An 18,581-nucleotide genomic window follows, 5' to 3' on the forward strand; every position below is an offset into this window, starting at 1 on the left:
ATTCTTATCAGACAAATCCCCCCAGGTCTTACTCTCCTCATATTATTCCGACTATAATATTCCATGGTCCCCCCTCTCCAAGTATTCCCTGAGCCTACCTCGCAGTTTGAAGGTTACGGGTTGAATGAATGATCAAGTGCTCCCCTCCCCGTCCTCCCTGTTGTCCAAGGCCCTCCCTAATATTTTGTGTCTTATCTCTCATATGAATTGATCATCCGAGGGAAACAAACAAATGATTCAGAATATATTTCTCTGTGACTAACCGCTGACCGTGGGGGCTGGATTCCGAATTATTTTCGAGTGGATTTTTCCGGTGACAACAATGCAGGTTGATTTAGGCTGGAGGCGGGAATTTTATGAGATGAACCGACAAAGGTGGTACAGAAGCTATGGGAAATAGTGTAATGTGGGCTTTCACATATTCAAGTAAGACGGAATTTGCTATGATTCTCCCAATCCTAAGTTGCTTTTCACTACCCCACGTAGCATCACCGCCAGTTCAAACCATACCAAGCTTCATGCTTCTTCTTTTTATGAGAGAATTTTCTCATTTTACGTAATGTGGTCTTTCACATATTCAAGTAAGACGGAATTTGCTATGATTCTCCCAATCCTAAGTTACAAGCAGCTTTTCACTACCCCACACCACTTTAGAGTCTTTAGACCTTTAATCCTCATACATTTCTAGTTTGGAAAAAACATTTTTTTTTTTTTCAATTTTAATTTTAGGTTTAGCATGAATGCGTTTTCATTATTTCAAGATAATTCCTGGTATAGCCTCAAGAAGCATGCCTCATGTTGCCTCAGTATACCAGAGCCTTAACTCTGGAATATCTTCTCTCCAGGTGAAAGATTTGGACGTGGAATTACCAGAGGATATCGAGAAAAGTCTGGAAGAGGAGAAGCAGAAGATTCGATACGGTAACAGGATGGCGGAGGCTAACAGAGCTAAACAGAACTTGCGAAACGTTCTGGCCACACTGCAAAACCAGCTGGGTCTGATTTTGAGACGGTAAGTGTTGACGCGTATAATATCTCTAGTAGCGCGGTCAAACTTTCTTGACTTGGCGGGGCGGAGCGCTACCGCGCTCCTTAATATCAGGCGAAATATTTTCCATTTATTTGTTATTCGATACAAATTTCTCGATGGAAAAAAAATCAATAAATGGTATACCTATTCGTAAAAGCCGGAGCTTTTGCCACGGATGGGAAAAAATTCCTAGAGTAGGCCAGTCTCGGTTCGACTGTTTGACAGACCTAGAACTCGGAAGCTTTTCCGCCCCTCACCTTACTGCGCGGCGGTCTGATAGACCTAGGTCGGACTGACAGTTGGAGCGTGAGTGGTCGATAAAAGTGTGCATTATGGTAATACAGGAGAGCAAGCCTTTTGAGCGAATAGGCGCGGGTTCATATCCCATTCAAAGCATGAAGTTTTATCCGACTGAAAAGGCCTATTCCTGCGACGGTCCTTGAAATTTATTATAAGTAGTAGTATGGATGTATGGATTAGATATTTATACCTATGTTGTTAGTATTCCGGTTGTTAGTATTAGTTGTACCTCTCTTTACTGTTCTATTGATCCATGTACAAACATACCTACTTCTTTTTCAATTTCTCTTACTTTTTCATATCCCTCCTCTTTCCTTCTTCTTTTCCTTTTTCCATTTCCTTTTCTTTCTCGTTCAGGTTTAGTTTTTTTCATTTTCTTGATATTTTCTCTTTTGCTACCGATTTTAAAATATTTTTTTTCCACTTTCTTTTATTATTTGGCTGTCAGTTGCACACAAACACAACATTTTCTATACGGGAGAAAACTGCTGCATGGACTTTACTCTCTCTCTCTTCCTATCTGTGTGTCTCTCTCTCCCTCCCTCCTCTCTCTCTCTTTCTTCATCTCTTTCTATATATTTTTCTCTCATTCTCTCGACTTGTCATAATAATATTGCCGTTTTTTGCCAGTCAAGCAATCGATCCTGACAGTTTTGACGGAGAAGAAAATGCTAGCTAACGTGTCAATGTCATAAGTTCAAATCACTTTCTTTTATTATTTGGCTGTCAGTTGCACACAAACACAACATTTTCTATAGGTACGGGAGAAAACTGCTGCATGGACTTTACTCTCTCTCTCTTCCTATCTGTGTGTCTCTCTCTCTCCCTCTCTCTCTCTCTCTTTCTTCATCTCTTTCTATATATTTTTCTCTCATTCTCTCGACTTGTCATAATAATATCGCCGTTTTTTGCCAGTCAAGCAATCGATCCTGACAGTTTTGACGGAGAAGAAAATGCTAGCTAACGTGTCAATGTCATAAGTTCAAATCCCCATTTTCGCAGAAATAAAGTAACCAGTTTTGTCAGAAGTCAGAGCCCCTTAGTTTCAAGATCCCTTGAGCTTGAAATAACGGAACACTCTAGTTAACCTTGTTTTCCAATATTTATAACATCTTTTTTTTTTTTTCATTGACATCGGTAAAATGGCATTTGGTACATAACATAATTTAAATCAAATTTATCAAAGAAATAAGGAGATATTACCCCTTGCCTGAATCTCAATGCATGACGTATTGAGATTGTGACGACTAAGGGGGAATCATCAATCATCACTATCATCAGATTAATTAAAACCTACCTACCTCAAGTTTTCCCCCTTTTCCCAGGGGTTTCAATCAGATTCCCAATAAAATCAAGGGCAAGGCTGGGTGCACCCTAGAATAGCAAACAGTACGGTATCTCCCAGACAAAATATCATTGGTTGATAGCTTATTCTCAAACTGTTTTAATTAATACCAATGATCGATGAAGTTTTTATTCCGTGGGAAAAAACTTTTTTTCCAGATGTGAAAGATACGTGACAACTTTCGTGCAGAAAAAAATGAAACAGGACTTGGAATCAGAGTTGTACAATTTGCTGATGGAAATCCCAGGGGTTTCAATCAGATTCCCAATAAAATCAAGGGCAAGGCTGGGTGCACCCTAGAATAGCAAACAGTACCTACGGTATCTCCCAGACAAAATATCATTGGTTGATAGCTTATTCTCAAACTGTTTTAATTAATACCAATGATCGATGGAGTTTTTATTCCGTGGGAAAAACTTTTTTTCCCAGATGTGAAAGATACGTGACAACTTTCGTGCAGAAAAAAATGAAACAGGACTTGGAATCAGAGTTGTACAATTTGCTGATGGAAATCGAATCTGAACCTTCAGTCTGGTAAGTGTTAAAAGGAAGGGAAAGGAATTTTTAACTGTATTAAGCATACTTTTTCCAATATTTATAACATCTTTTTTTTTTATGACATCGGTAAAATGGCATTTGGTTTGACCATAAGCCAATACATAACATAATTTAAATCAAATTTATGAAAGAAATGAGGAGATATTACCCCTTGCCTGAATCTCAATGCATGACGTATTGAGATTGTGACGACTAAGGGGGAATCATCACTATCCACTATCATCAGATTAATTAAAACCTACCTACCTCAAGTTTTCCCCCTTTTCCCAGGGGTTTCAATCAGATTCCCAATAAAATCAAGGGCAAGGCTGGGTGCACCCTAGAATAGCAAACAGTACGTTATCTCCCAGACAAAATCTCATGTAGCTTATTCTCAAATTGTTTTAATTAATACCAATGATCGATGGAGTTTTTATTCTGTGGGAAAAACTTTTTTTTTCAGATGTGAAAGATACGTAACAACTTTTGTGCAGAAAAAAATGAAACAGGACTTGGAATCAGAGTTGTACAATTTGCTGATGGAAATCGAATCTGAAACTTCAGTCTGGTAAGTGAAAAGGAAGGGAAAGGAATTTTTAACTGTATTAAGCATACCTACTCAAATGCTTGTCACAAATATCGTTCTTCAATTATTACACCCAAGATAAAATTTATGATTTGACTTGGACTCGAACCACAAACCTTTAAAAGGAAGGGAAAGGGATTTTTAACTGTATTAAGCATACTCAAATGCTTGTCACAAATATCGTTCTTCAATTATTACACCCAAGATAAAGTTTATGATTTGTCTTGGACTCGAACCACAAACCTCCAGATCCAAAGTCCACGCGTTAACCACTGCACCACTGAGGTTGGCTCAGTATAGTAAGTGTAGAGTTAAGCATACTCAAATGCTTGTCACAAATATCGTTCTTCAATTATTACACCCAAGATAAAATTTATGATTTGACTTGGACTCGAACCACAAACCTTCAAATCCAAAGTCCACGCGTTAACCACTGCACCACTGAGGTTGGCTCAGTCTAGTAAGTGTAGAGAAGTAATTTTACGCTAAACATCAAGGCCATGTGTTGTGTAGGTAGATTCGTATAAGCTTACCCCATCTTTTGGGGCTGTTTGCCCCTACATTGGGCTTTTTGTGTACGACAATGCACCAACCAAATGGCCTTCCTTCAGGAGTGATTATCTGAATACCCTGCTCTGCCTGGGATCTAAAGTGATTTCTTCTCAAAGAAAATACTAGAGAATACCAGGAAATCTCATTTCCTTTAACCTCTTAAGACCTGAAGATTTTTTTCGGTTTTATGTAATACAGACCGAGTGTACTTGTACAAGACCACCAGGTCTCAAGAGGTTAAATAATTTCTCCTCCAATAGCTTCAAGATTCCGGAAGAGATCAAAAACACTCGAGCTCCCAGCAAGGAAGACGTGAAAGAAAGCCCCAGTGGCGTAGCGTGGTCTAAATTCAAGTGTAGGGCACTAATTTCCATCATCCATGGTTCTTCATGGATTGGCATATTCTATAAAAGTAGCTGAGTTCTTAAATCTACCAACGAGTCTAGAATTTGAAGATGACTGCTGAATTGTCGTCACTGCTACAACAACAACTAGAGAATACCAGGAAATCTCATTTCCTTTAAATAATTTCTCCTCCAATAGCTTCAAGATTCCGGAAGAGATCAAAAACACTCGAGCTCCCAGCAAGGAAGACGTGAAAGAAAGCCCCGAAATCGATCAAAGAAAGCCATCGTTCCTGAAAGATCTGGAGAGCTTCAAGCACAAGTTACCTTTGAGGACACAGCGAGCTCTGAGGAAATACTACGAAGGACGAGAAGAAATAGACACCCAGAAACTATCGGTAAGTCTTCACAAAGGACTTTGTGGTTCAGAAGTCTTCATTCGACATAAGACAGAAAGACACAAACATATAGAGTAAGATCTTCATCAGTTCATAAGGCGTCGCAAAGTAAAGCATGGTCCGTCGTACATACGAGGTCACAAAAAAAAAAAAAAAACTTGAATACCTACCCTCGTAGTAGCTTCTAATTGCTGGAATACACGACGCCAGTAGGCAGTCCAGCTACTAGCCTCATGTAATTCACTCATAAAAAATTATCAAACTTATAATCGCAATATGGGATCGAGTGGATTGGAACAAATCACATGCCTTCAGGCACACTCCATTTCTCAAGGGTCTAGGTGTTCCTTGCCTTTGGGATCAATTTTTAAACCATTTACTGTTTGGGACAATCTCAATACTGAATCATTTTTTCCCATTTTCAGCTGGAAGAATTCGAAAAGCTCAAACCCGACATGGCTAACAATCACGAAGAGGAAGAAAAACCAGACGAAAACGCAGACAAGACTGTCGGAAACTACACTATGAAGTGTGATCCAGAATATCGGGTGCCCAAAGACAAGAGGAGCTCGGTCAAAACGAAGAAGCTTCAGATTTTGAAAACGGAAAATGAGGTGAGAAAATGGTGTTTTAATTGCACGGAGGAGGGCCACTTGGTCTCGGAATGTTCTAAACAGGCCAGGTGTAATGTATGTAAGGTCACTGGGCATAGACCGGACTCAGCCCAATGTCCACAGTTCAGAAGGAAAATCTACAAATAGGAAACATGAAAATATTACAAATTAATACATAAATAATAAAAAAATAATAACCTTTTTTCAACAGCTTTGATAGATTGAGCTGTAACTGCTAGGGTCTTATTGTCCCGAAATCGAAGAGAAAAGGAAGACAGGATAGGAGAAAGCTAGCCGTTCCGAGAACGAACTTATCCCTTCTGGATAAATTAATAGGTAAACTTTATAAATAGGTATATCGGTAGAAATATACTTTTTTTCCCCGAAGACATTGCACATGGTTATTATACGGATGGGTCACCATCTTGGCAATCGCGTGTTTCTCGCTTTCCCCAGCCGTCATCGTCATGTCTGTCAGATGTCAGACCGCTCAGCTTTACATGTAGTATGTGAGTAGGCCGGTAGCTTGTCATCGAACACGAGAAAGTAATCCGTTGAAATGTTTGCAATCGAAATTTGTCTGTGATTTTCTCGAACCGGGGATATTGTCCCCATGAGGGTTGAGGGCACTTCTTGTTCTCATCCCTTGTTTATACATAGTAGGCCAAAACTCCAATTTAAAACAGAAGAAGAAAAAGGAGGAGGAGGAGGAGAAAAAGAAGAAAAATTTACGCATTCTACCTATGAAATTTAAGTATCCGTACTTATTGATGTGTACCGCATTCTAGGCGTACTTGTGTAGCATAATATTGTATGGCAGAGAGAGAGAGAGAGAGAGAGGAGAGAGAGAGAGAGAGAGAGAGAGAAATAAAAAGGCGAACGTCACGGATCTTATCAGGTTGCAATAGCATAGGGTCCTACCTATACTGATACCAATACCTACCTATTGATAGATCGGGCCCAAAATTTAATGAGAATATTTCCTTAAATGTTGAACTTTTTTGCCAATTTTGATCAAAATCGGATGAACCGTTCGAAATCGTGGAACAAACATACAGACAAACAAAGCAAATCCATCGAATCAAAACTTGGGCCACACTTCGTTCGGTCAATCATTTTCTTATCTCCTCTCACATTCTAGGCGTACTTGTGTAGCATAATATTGTATGGCAGAGAGAGAGAGAGGAGAGAGAGAGAGAGAGAGAGAGAGAGAAATAAAGAGGCAAAAAATCCCTGTTATGATAGGGAGGAAAAAAAGTTCATTATGCATTAATATGTATAAAACTTGGTAACGATAAAATAATACAATATGTACCTAATAATATTATGTAAAGAGGTATAGAGGCACACATCAGCAGTATGTCAAGCCAAGTTACTAAAACTCGTACCTATCCAAGTCACCTTACATTCGGAGATAGTCTGAGCTATATTTCGGCGTATGTATTTGGAGATGTCATCATCGAAATTTGAGGATTTTGAATCAGAAAACAAATTAAAATTTTATAAAACTCGTACCTATCCAAGTCACCTTACATTCGGAAATAGTCTGAGCTATATTTCGGCGTATGTATTTGGAGATGTCATCATCGAAATTTGAGGATTTTGAATCAGAAAACAAATTAAAATTTTACTGAGTTGAAAGAAAGTTGAAATTTGGTACAAACCCCTACAGGTCTCAGTACCTACTCTAAATGGGAGGAACAGTCCAAAAACTTCACTTGGTAACAGAAGAACATGCTTCATTTAGGTATATAGCTGTTGGGTGAGAAATTCTAAATGGGAGGAACAGTCCAAAAACTTCACTTGGTAACAGAAGAACATGCTTCATTTAGGTATATAGCTGTTGGGTGAGAAATCGTCTGGTTTCTCCTCCGCCAGTGGCGTAGCGTCCATGTAGGGCGTGTATGGCGGCCATACACTCGAAATTTCACTAAATATTGACTTTAAATAAATAATTAATGTATTTTTATTAGATAAATAAAAATTATTATCCCTTAAAATGGTTAAAAATCCCTTAAAATCCCTAAATCCCTTTTTATCCCAGTCAGATCCGAAAAATATGCCAATCCATGAAGAACCATGGATGATGGAAATTAGTGCCCTACACTTGAATTTAGACCACGCTACGCCACTATAGGTACTGCTCTTTGCTCTTCCCTTTGGTGTAATAATAGGTATCCTCCATTCCTTCCCTAAGGTATAAATAGCTTCTCCACCCTTGTCTGCCGTTCCTTTTGTAATCATCTTCTGCTCCTTGGGCTCCCTCATTCCTCAATCTCTTCTTTATAAGCTGAATTCCCTCCCTGTCCCTGCCTTACTCTTCTGGTTCCCCTCCTTCGGTCTTATCATTCCTCCCTGTTTCCCTCCCAATTCCTTCCTTCATTATCTTGATCTTTTGCTACGTTAAGAACATAGAAAGTATGTGGTAACCTCTTGTTGTTTACTGTTATGTGTTTCACATAAATAATAAAAAATTAATAACCTTTTTTCAACAGCTTAGATAGAGTGAGCTGTAACTGCTAGGGTCTTATTGTCCCGGAATCGAAGAGAAAAGGAAGACAGGATAGGAGAAAGCTAGCCGTTCCGAGAACGAACCTTATCAACCTTATCCCTTCAGGATAAATTAATAAGTAAACTTTATAAATATATCGGTAGAAATTTATTTCCCCCCCCCCGAAATTAATTGAAAGAAAGAAGTGAGGTAAAAGTTTTGACTCGGCGAACCGACGATTTTGAATTTAGTTCGACACTCTGCCCCCCACCCAACAACTATTAAATTTACTCTTGAACTGTGCGGTGCGCGGTGGTTCGGTTTCGGTGAAAGGAGAGCTACAGATAAAGATAATTTGCTGATAAGTTTTCCAGGCCCATTGAGGAATCGTGGGGGGGGCCTTTTCCGAGTGAGTTTTACAGATCACTGAACAACTAGGTCACGAGGTGTTCGTCTTTTAGTAAATAGTAAGTTTCTAGGTCATCTCTGGTTTTCATCATCGTCGCAAGGTTTTATTGTGTTCTCTACGACAAAAGAAAATTGAGGACAGAGAAAAACTGGAAGAGGTAAATATAGTATAGAGTATAGAGAAAAAGAGTTAATCCGGAGAAAGAACAGATGAAAAGGGAAATTAGACAAAAAGTCACGGGAGAAAAGGAAGGGATTGAAAGAAAAGGAAATGAGAGAAAGAAAAAAGGCTTTGAATAGGATAATAGGGTGCATAAGGTATTGTGGATTTTTCTATTTTTTATTGGCTTTATTTCAAGTGGTAGATTTTCACGAAAGAGCTCTTCCCCCCAACAATATTCTTGAGCATTTAAGGCAAACCTGATATGACACAAGTAGTATATTATCTGTTGTCAAATTTCCCTATCTTGGATGTAAGTTCGATCTGTCCATGTTTATGAGAACTGTAGTTGTTTACTAATGTCGGGACATTCATCATTAGGCCATTTTCCTACGCGAGCCTTAATATTTTTCTACAATGGAACAACATTATTTCTTTTATGATTTATGATTATGACATACCTACGATTAAATGTTCAATTATTTCACACATCATTCGTTCATCTCACAGATTCACAACTTGAAGCAACAATTCAATCAGAAGGTCCTTGCCGGAGAAAGAACAGATGAAAAGGGAAATTAGACAAAAAGTCACGGGAGAAAAGGAAGGGATTGAAAGAAAAGGAAATGAGAATTAAATTTACTCTTGAACGGTGCGGTGCGCGGTGGTTCGGTTTCGGTGAAAGGAGAGCTACAGATAAGGACAATTTGCTGATAGGTTTTCCAGGCCCATTGAGGAATCGTGGGGGCCCTTTTCCGAGTGAGTTTTACAGATCACTGAACAACTAGGTCACGAGGTGTTCGTCTTTTAGTAAATAGTAAGTTTCTAGGTCATCTCTGGTTTTCATCATCGTCGCAAGGTTTTATTGTGTTTTCTACGACAAAAGAAAATTGAGAACAGAGAAAAACTGGAAGAGAAATGATAAATATAGTATAGAGAAAAAGGGTTAATCCGGAGAAAGAACAGATGAAAAGGGAAATTAGACAAAAAGTCACGGGAGAAAAGGAAGGGATTGAAAGAAAAGGAAATGAGAGAAAGAAAAAAAGGCTTTGAATAGGATAATAGGGTGCATAAGGTATTGTGGATTTTTTTATTGGCTTTATTTCAAGTGGTAGATTTTCACGAAAGAGCTCTTCCCCCCAACAATATTCTTGAGCTAAATGCTTAAGAGGCAAACCTGACATGACACAAGTAGTATATTATCTGTTGTCAAATTTCCCTATCTTGGATGTAAGGTCGGTCTGTCCATGTTTATGAGAACTGTAGTTGTTGACTAATGTCGGGACATTCACCATTAGGCCATTTTCCTACGCGAGCCTTAATATCTACAATGGATGGAACAACAGGCTTTGAATAGGATAATAGGGTGCATAAGGTATTGTGGATTTTTTATTTTTTATTGGCTTTATTTCAAAAGTGGTAGATTTTCACGAAAGAGCTCTTCCCCCCAACAATATTCTTGAGCTAAATGCTCAAGAGGCAAACCTGACATATTCGCCCACCTAAAAAACGTACCATTTATTGACCCACCTGCCCACATTTATTTTTCTAATTTTTGTTTTTATGACTACAATTTTTGTATAGCACTGGTTCGATAGCAGTCTTTGAGCCCTTTCTTTTGATGAAATTGGATCTTGAAAAAGTGCGTCCAGTTCAGATTTATGTGGCGTATGGTACAGGTGGGCCAATAAATGGTACGTTTTTTAGGTGGGCGAATAAATGGTACACTTACCCTAGGTAGTATAATTATTATCTGTTGTCAAATTTCCCTATCTTGGATGTAAGTTCGGGCTGTCCATATTTATGAGAACTGTAGTTGTTTACTAATGTTGGGACATTCACCATTAGGCCATTTTCCTACGCGAGCCTTAATATCTACAATGGAACAACATTTCTTTTATGATTTATGACATACGATTAAATGTTCAATTGTTTCACACATCATTCGTTCATCTCACAGATTCACAACTTGAAGCAACAATTCAATCAGAAGGTCCTCGACCTGTTGCAAGAGAAAGTCGATCTCATTCAAGAAATGAAACAGCTGACCCACGATCTCAAACAGAGACAGGTGTTTATTCCGAAGAAGTTTCATCAGCACTTTCCGAGCATCCCTTGCTTGAACTATGACCTGGAATTCCCGGAGAGGAAATTTCAGGTGAGTGTTTGTTGGGATGTTTTCCTGACGTCCTTATGTCAACTGAGAATTCCGTTGGGGTTTATTTCAGATTCCAAAAATATCGATTTCCGATCCTTCTTCACAGCAACTGTGACGAATCGAATGTGTCATAGGCATTTATTTAATTGAATCTAATTATCTAAATATTTAAATTTTATCTCTACGAATAATCCATTTACCTATAGTTGCAATCTTGTTGTTGTTGTTGTTGTTGTTGTTATTATTATAGCGGCGCCTCCTTTTGTCACAAATCCTCCTCGTCCATGGTCTCATCCAGTAGACCCAGGAATGTAGCTGCCTCCCTTGGATTTGTCCATAGGTCCAAAGAAGTTAGTGGTATAGGCTTGTTGGGGTAGTTGTGGTGCAGTTGTTAACGCGTTGGACTTTGGATCTGGAGGTTGGTGGTTCAAGTCCAAGTCATGTCATGAAATTTATCAAGGTGAAATAATCAGGGAACGATGTTTGTGACAAGCATTTAAATATGCTTAACACAATTAGAATTCCTTTCATTCATTTTCATTTCATATTTAGATTTTATCTCTACGAATAATCCATTTACCTATAGTTGCAATCTTGTTGTTGTTGTTATTGTTGTTGTTGTTATAGCGGCGCCTCCTTTTGTCACAAATCATCCTCGTTCGTGTTCCCATCCAGTAGACCCAGGAATGTAGCTGCCTCCCTTGGATTTGTCCATAGGTCCAAAGAAGTTAGTGGTATAGGCTTGTTGGGGTAGTTGAATACCGGCCATCGTGAGGGCAAGTAAGCAGTCTGTTGTTATTGTAGCGGCTTTAGCTGTAGCAGAATGGTGTTGGCAGAATAAAGAAAGGATATTTTTCAGTCTGTCAATATCAAATTGCTTACAGGTTGATCAGACGACTTTCCCGGATCAATACGAGCCTAGAAATCTCTGGACATGTTCAAATTGCTTACAGGTTGATCAGACGACTTTCCCGGATCAATACGAGCCTAGAAATCTCTGGACATGTCCGGAGCTGGATCTTCTACGACCCCCTGAGATCATTGTGTCCCCATTCTCTGAGGAGCCGTCCAGTTTGAACCTCCCCGATACCATGTCCCAACTGAACGAAGAAGAAAACGAGGCTTCCCAAACCGTGTTCAAAATTCATGGCGGGGAGAAACCTTCGGAAGTGCCTTGCGAGCTGCCGTCCTGTGCGACTTTCAGAATGCCTAGTGTGCTATCCCATCCTGGACTGGATCATTTAGAGTCGGATGTCCACAGGTCAGTGATGCTCGTCTGAACTAATCCATTAATAATGGTTCGATTTCGATTAGTTACCAATCGATACCTATCTTTTGTTTGTGTAGACCAGCGGCAATGGAACGTTGAATGCATGGAAGTTAAGCTACATTGCACATGGTTATTATCCGGATGGGTAACCATCTTGGCAATCGCGTGTTTCTCGCTTTCCCCATCCGCCATCGTCTTGTCTGTCAGATGTCAGACCGCTCAGCTTTACATCTAGTATGTGAGCAGGCCGGTAGCTTGTCATCGAACCCGAGAAAGTAATCCGTTGAAATGTTTGCAATCGAAATTTGTCTGTGATTTTATCGAACCGGGTACCTTCTGCAAAAGCCTTACCCCTAAGTCAACACTTTCATCACCACAGGTCTCACATGTTCCTCACAACTCCCGAGATATCCATGGCTCATCGAAATTTGTCTGTGATTTTCTCGAACCGGGGACCTTCGGCAAAAGCCTTACCCCTAAGTCAACACTTTCATCACCACAGGTCTCACATGTTCCTCACAACTCCCGAGATATCCATGGCTACCCTGGAACTTCCCTCGGGATCTTCCGACATCTCCACTTTGGATCTGAGTGATCTGAGTGCTATCTCATCGGATATGTCTATCAGTGATATGATAGATATGTTCAAGCAGGATCAAGAGCAGAGTCCTCTGGAGATGGAACTGGCCAAGGATACCACAATAAGGTAAGGCTTTTTTAAAAGGTTTTTTTAAAAGTCTCTGCCACAAGTAAGTATAAAATAAAATGCTGGAAATTTGAGATTATTGAGGAAACTGAATTATCAACATTTCCCCATTCGTGAGATATTTCGGATGATATAGGGAAAGGTTTTTTTAAAAGTCTCTGCCACAAGTGAGCATAAAATAAAATGCTGGAAATTTGAGATTATTGAGGAAACTGAATTATCAACATTTCCCCATTCGTGAGATATTTCGGATGATATAGGTCTCCTCTCAACAGTGAATGCGACAAAACGCTGTCGAAAATCAAGAGCGAAAACGCCCGTCTTCAAGAGCAATACAAGAAGCTACTGGGCCAAGTAAACGAAGCCACTATAAAGAAATATGGACGCCTTGTGAATGTGACTGAATTGGAGGAGGCTGTACTACAGGCCCTAATCCATGAAGTGAGAATGGATGTGCCTGACATTATCAAATCACTGGACAGCGACCTGAAACGAAAACAGGTAGGAAATTCCAAAAATTAATAAATGAGTAAATAAAGAACTTCGGAACAGACTTAAGATAGGTCATTTGTTTAATTATGTGTTAGTACCTATGTTAGAGGTACACGTGTCTAATAAAATTTTCACATGTTAGGGGCTCAATATGTGTCAGTGTCAAATTCCACACAATAATCAGGATCTTTTTCACTTACGTGTAGTTACCTACCTACCTAGGCCTTGGCGCCTTGGTAGGTATATAAATTTTGAAAAGATAGGAGGAATCCAAAAAAAGAAGGTATCTTCAATAGACTCTCTTCCAAACCTACCTAGGTAATCTAGATTGAAAAGGTTTTTTTTTTTAAGTCTCTGCCACAAGTGAGCATAAAATAAAATGCTGGACATTTGAGATTATTGAGGGAACTGAATTATCAACATTTCCCCATTCGTGAGATATTTCGGATGATATAGGGTGTCGTTTACACGTGATGCCAGAGGTACACGTGTCTAATAAAATTTTCACATGTTAGGGGCTCAATATGTGTCAGTGTCAAATTCCACACAATAATCAGGATCTTTTTCACTTACGTGTAGTTACCTACCTACCTAGGCCTTGGTAGGTATAATTATAAATTTTGAAAAGATAGGAGGAATCCAAAAAAAGAAGGTATCTTCAATAGACTCTCTTCCAAACCTACCTAGGTAATCTAGATTGTAGATATCTGATCAGAACAAAATAACTATGCCAGTTGAGCTGGGAAAATACTGAGAAAAAATGGAGATGATAAATTTTGAAAAGATAGGAGGAATCCAAAAAAGGTATCTTCAATAGACTCTCTTCCAAACCTGCCTAGGTAATCTAGATTGTAGATATCTGATCAGAACAAAATAACTATGCCAGTTGAGCTGGGAAAATACTGAGAAAAAAAAGAAGAAAGAGAGAGAGAGAAAAGAGGGACGGTATAAGGGGGTAGAAAAGGATAAAGAGGCAATGAGATATAAATAAAAGAGAATCGCAGGAGAGGGGGAGAGTGAAATATTAGGAAGAAAAACACGAAAACACGTTATTAGGAAATTAGAGATGAAACCTATAGGATATAAGTCCGTGCTCTCTCTCTCTCTCTCTCGTTCTCTCGCCCTTTCTCTCCATATTTCTTTCTCTAAAATTCCCCATTTTTTTCTCAGAATTTTATTTCTATTTCGTCTCTCAAAGCGTCAAATAAAGAGTCAAGAAATCAAATTTCCTTTGCTTTTTTATTTTAGAAATAGAAAATTGACACGAGAAAGAGAAAAATAGAGCGAGAGAGAGAGAGAGAGAGAGAGAGAGAGAGAGAGAGAGAGAGAGAGAGAGAGAGAGAGAGAGAGAGAGAGTGTGTTAGTACCTATGTTACCGAAAAGTGCATGACTGCATGTGCATGTGTTAAACTTAAGGAGTGTATGTCTGCATGGATACTTAAAATGTAGGGTGAAGAGTCCATTTTAAAGTACCCGTGTTCATACGAAAAGGAAAAAAAGTTACTCAAAAATGAGTTTGAAAAAAATAAAATATTATACCCAGTTAGGTAACAGCAATACATATAGAAGTTTTATAGCAAAACCCAACTTTCAAACGAACTCTACCATACAATGTTGTTTCTAGGAATGAGTGAATGCTGAATGAGTGATGTATTCTAAAATTAAACCCAAAAGGTCACCTAAACTTACGTAGGTAACCTTACGAATTTCACTGTGCAGGCTATTTTAATTTTAGTATTTCGTTGCGTAGGTTGTTTAATAAACCATTTTAGACACACAGGGATATTCACCGTTTTCTCATTATGTCTGATATAGAAGTTTTATAGCAAAACCCAACTTTCAAAAGAAATCTACCATACAATGTTGTTTCTAGGAATGAGTGAATGAGTGATGTATTCTAAAATTAAACCCTAAAGGTCACCTAAACTTATTGGGCAGGCTATTTTAGTATTTCGTCGTATAGCCAATTTAGTATTTCGTTGCGTAGGTTGTTTAATAAACCATTTTAGACACACAGGGATATTCACCGTTTTCTCATTATGTCTGCACAGGAACATCCCCTATCCATTGTGCCCGTCTGCTAATTGACAGGCCGACATGCTCATATTAAACCTTTCTGTTGGTGTGTCTTTGATATAATACTCTGTTTATCTCTAGATGCCTAGATTCTCTAGATGCTCAGTCTCATTTCACTAGAAATATTAGTGGAAGGTTGTGACCTTAGGTCTTCTATGTGTTTGATGGAGATTAGTTTGTTAGGTTTTTATCTTTGATTTACATATTTTATGTGCAATGATTTTCCTTAGGGAGCTATTCCGACCAATAATGCAAGGTAGATGTTCGTCATTACAATGGTAATCCCTCAACTGAAGTGTCAAGTTTAGATCATATTTTCATTAATAAGTACCTAGTTATGCACATACATATTATACGCTTTTAACTGCATAGAAGCCTAATAAGTAGGGATGGGATATTCGACTCTTTTTGAATATTCGAATACCGCGATTCGATTCTTTTCAAATATTCGACTCAAAGAATCGACTCTAAAAGAATCGCGATTCTTTTGTAGGCGGGGGAGACTAAAATGGGGGTTATGCACATACATATTATACGCACTTAACTGCATAGAAGCCTAATACGCTACATTTTTTCGCAGACAAAATTGGAAGAAGAAGAAATAGCCCTGCTTGAGTTGATGAAGAATAGAAATGAAACATTTCAATTTCTGGCAACATTAGAAACAGAACAGCTACATTTGGAAAGGGAAATTGCTATTATCAATTCAAAGGTAGGATTTGTACTTGTTCTAGAAACAAAGGCTCATGCACTACAAGGGGTGGGAACATAATTACGTCATTATAAAAAATAATAACCCTCCTGGCATTTAATGTCACTGCAAAGTGGATTTGTGTGTTCCCAGTGTGAAAACTAGCTACTCTAATGGACAAATGAAGCTGTACAATATAGTGGTGTCAATAAAATCTCATTCCGAAATGTCTTCTTTCAGATAATTGTACTTGATGTAATATCTATGACTGTATCTCTCTCATTTTATTGCAGAAAAAACTTGAAAACGAAAAGCACAAATCTAGTCAATCTGATTATAACCAAGATATTGCGAAGCTCTGTGGAATGTATGACAGACTGAAACGTGAAGAGGTTCTAATCATGACAGAACTATGTGACCTTACATATAAAGGTACACGCCCTCCTGTCAAACTACCTCCAATGAGAAAAGAAATCAAGATAGTCAAGACTAAACCGAAAGATACTCCTGCTGACCGAGCAACTGAATTGAAAAATGCCAGCAAGAAAATCAAAGAAATCCTGGAAGCCATAAATTCTCACAAACTCGACACGGATGATTTTAGTTTTATTGTGGATGATTTGAAAAAGTTGTATGGATTGAATATCAAAGGAACTGAGAATGAAACGGTGGATGATGTAGTAGATGTCATGATAGATCTGGCAACTAAAAAAGAAGACTCAAATATTGGTGTTAGCAATGCTGAAGTTATCAAAGCAACCCTCTCCATGCTGCTATTGGATATTGAACAAACTGAAAGTCAGCTGAACAAGAAAGATGAAGGTCATGATGATGCTATGTCAGTACTATCAGATGTATCTGGAATAGAAGAGGACATTATCAAAGTATCTGTACAACCAGATGAAGGAGATCGTGTGACTGAAGTTGGTGAATCTTCAGTAGAAGAAGATGAGGATATTGTAAGATCAGACATTGAGAGTGAGACTAAAACAGACGACGTGAAAGATGATGTAGATTATGTAGAAGCCACTGCTGATTTAGAGCAAGAGGAAGACATTATTGAAGATGAAGATGTAACTCTTGACAATGAAAATCAAAACATAGATGATGTATAGAAAAAGCAATATTAATGGCTTAGCCCCTAAAATGCTGGATATTGTTTGGAATTATAATAATTATTAAATATGTTTGTACATTAATACCTATGTAGATTGTAGATAAGTACCATTCTATTCTCTAGCTAGGCGAGGTTCTTTTACACTTACCTTGGTTTGCTCCTCTTAGTGCATAGAATAATGCATAGAATATTCCATGTTCGAATAGGTTAATTTCTGAATAATGGGTGAAATAAATAAAACATATTCAATTCCGAATAAAATGTGACAACACACGTAGCCCGTGGGCAACTAGTAGCTAATCAAGAGGAAGAAGGATGAATATTTTGCACAATCCGGCATAATTTAGTTCGATTCGGACGAAATAATTCAACTCTCCAGGAAGTTAGGACGGCAAAAGTTTGTAAAGTTTTCAGGACAATGGATTTGAAATTTTGAATAGCATACTGATATGACTAATTTATCGCTTTCGAATGAAGAGAGGTATTATAGGATAGGCAAGGCACCCATGTCAATTAGGTAATTTATTTACTCGATTTTCAATTTATATCATTAGGACGATAATGGTAAATTTTAGCTGGACAGGAACTTGTGTTGGTGATTTCTGATAAATAATTAATATCTAGGTATTTCATAAAAGGCCACATAAGCGTTCATAAGAAGAAAAAAAAGTTCTACAACATTAAAATATTGAATAAATCAGAACAAAAGTACCTGTAAAATACTACTTTGTGTGAGTACTTGTTCTTAGCTCCTTTCCTCATTGCAGTCTTTACCAATCTCCATTACACGGAGAATCGGAAATAAAAATGTTCATGTTTTCAAAAGATGAGTGTTTCATCGCCGCGCCGTTTTGCTTTCAAAGCAATGAAACAACTGCTATGTACATCAGACTCACGCGTGCGTGGTCTCTGTCGTATCTTCATATCACGCAATATATCCCTAATTAGGTTAGCAATAAGGGACACAATACTTGCCATTTAGGTGCTTATAATTAGGAATTCTTTGCTCATAATCTGACTTGAGCCCTGGTCCAACTATGTTCTTTAGATGCGGAGATGGAACTTCTAGAGAGGTAGGTAATAGATAAACTTATTAACAAATGATTTCATGCAGACAGAAAAGCAGAAGAAGTTGAACGAGGTAGAGACCACAATAGTGTTGAAAGTGTCCCAGCTGAAGAACGAAGACTCAAACTTCTTTAGATACGGAGATGGAACTTCTAGAGAGGTAGGTAATAGATGATAAACTTATCAACAAATAATTTCATGCAGACAGAAAAGCAGAAGAAGTTGAACGAGGTAGAGA

General features: G+C 38.3%; 1 protein-coding gene across 1 annotated transcript; it reads left to right on the top strand.

The window, feature by feature from the left end:
- The first annotated feature begins 322 nt into the window (after positions 1-322).
- Positions 323-17,885, top strand: LOC103516452. Its single transcript, XM_026828845.1, has 11 exons — positions 323-328; positions 846-1,012; positions 3,676-3,780; positions 4,894-5,092; positions 5,518-5,706; positions 10,726-10,923; positions 11,877-12,184; positions 12,696-12,899; positions 13,160-13,400; positions 16,048-16,179; positions 16,452-17,885. The coding sequence occupies exons 1-11, from the start codon at positions 323-325 to the stop codon at positions 17,271-17,273; spliced, it is 2,571 nt and encodes an 856-aa protein (XP_026684646.1). The 3' UTR covers positions 17,274-17,885.
- The last annotated feature ends 696 nt before the right edge of the window (positions 17,886-18,581 follow it).

Source organism: Diaphorina citri, unplaced genomic scaffold (assembly GCF_000475195.1).
Source record: "Diaphorina citri unplaced genomic scaffold, Diaci psyllid genome assembly version 1.1 scaffold1572, whole genome shotgun sequence".
Classification (NCBI taxonomy): Eukaryota; Metazoa; Arthropoda; class Insecta; order Hemiptera; family Psyllidae; genus Diaphorina; species Diaphorina citri.

Coding starts and splice junctions, on each gene's coding strand:
- LOC103516452 (XM_026828845.1), top strand. Junction 5,707..10,725: donor TTTTGAAAACGGAAAATGAG/GTGAGAAAATGG, acceptor TTCATCTCACAG/ATTCACAACTTGAAGCAACA. Junction 12,185..12,695: donor TTAGAGTCGGATGTCCACAG/GTCAGTGATGCT, acceptor TCATCACCACAG/GTCTCACATGTTCCTCACAA.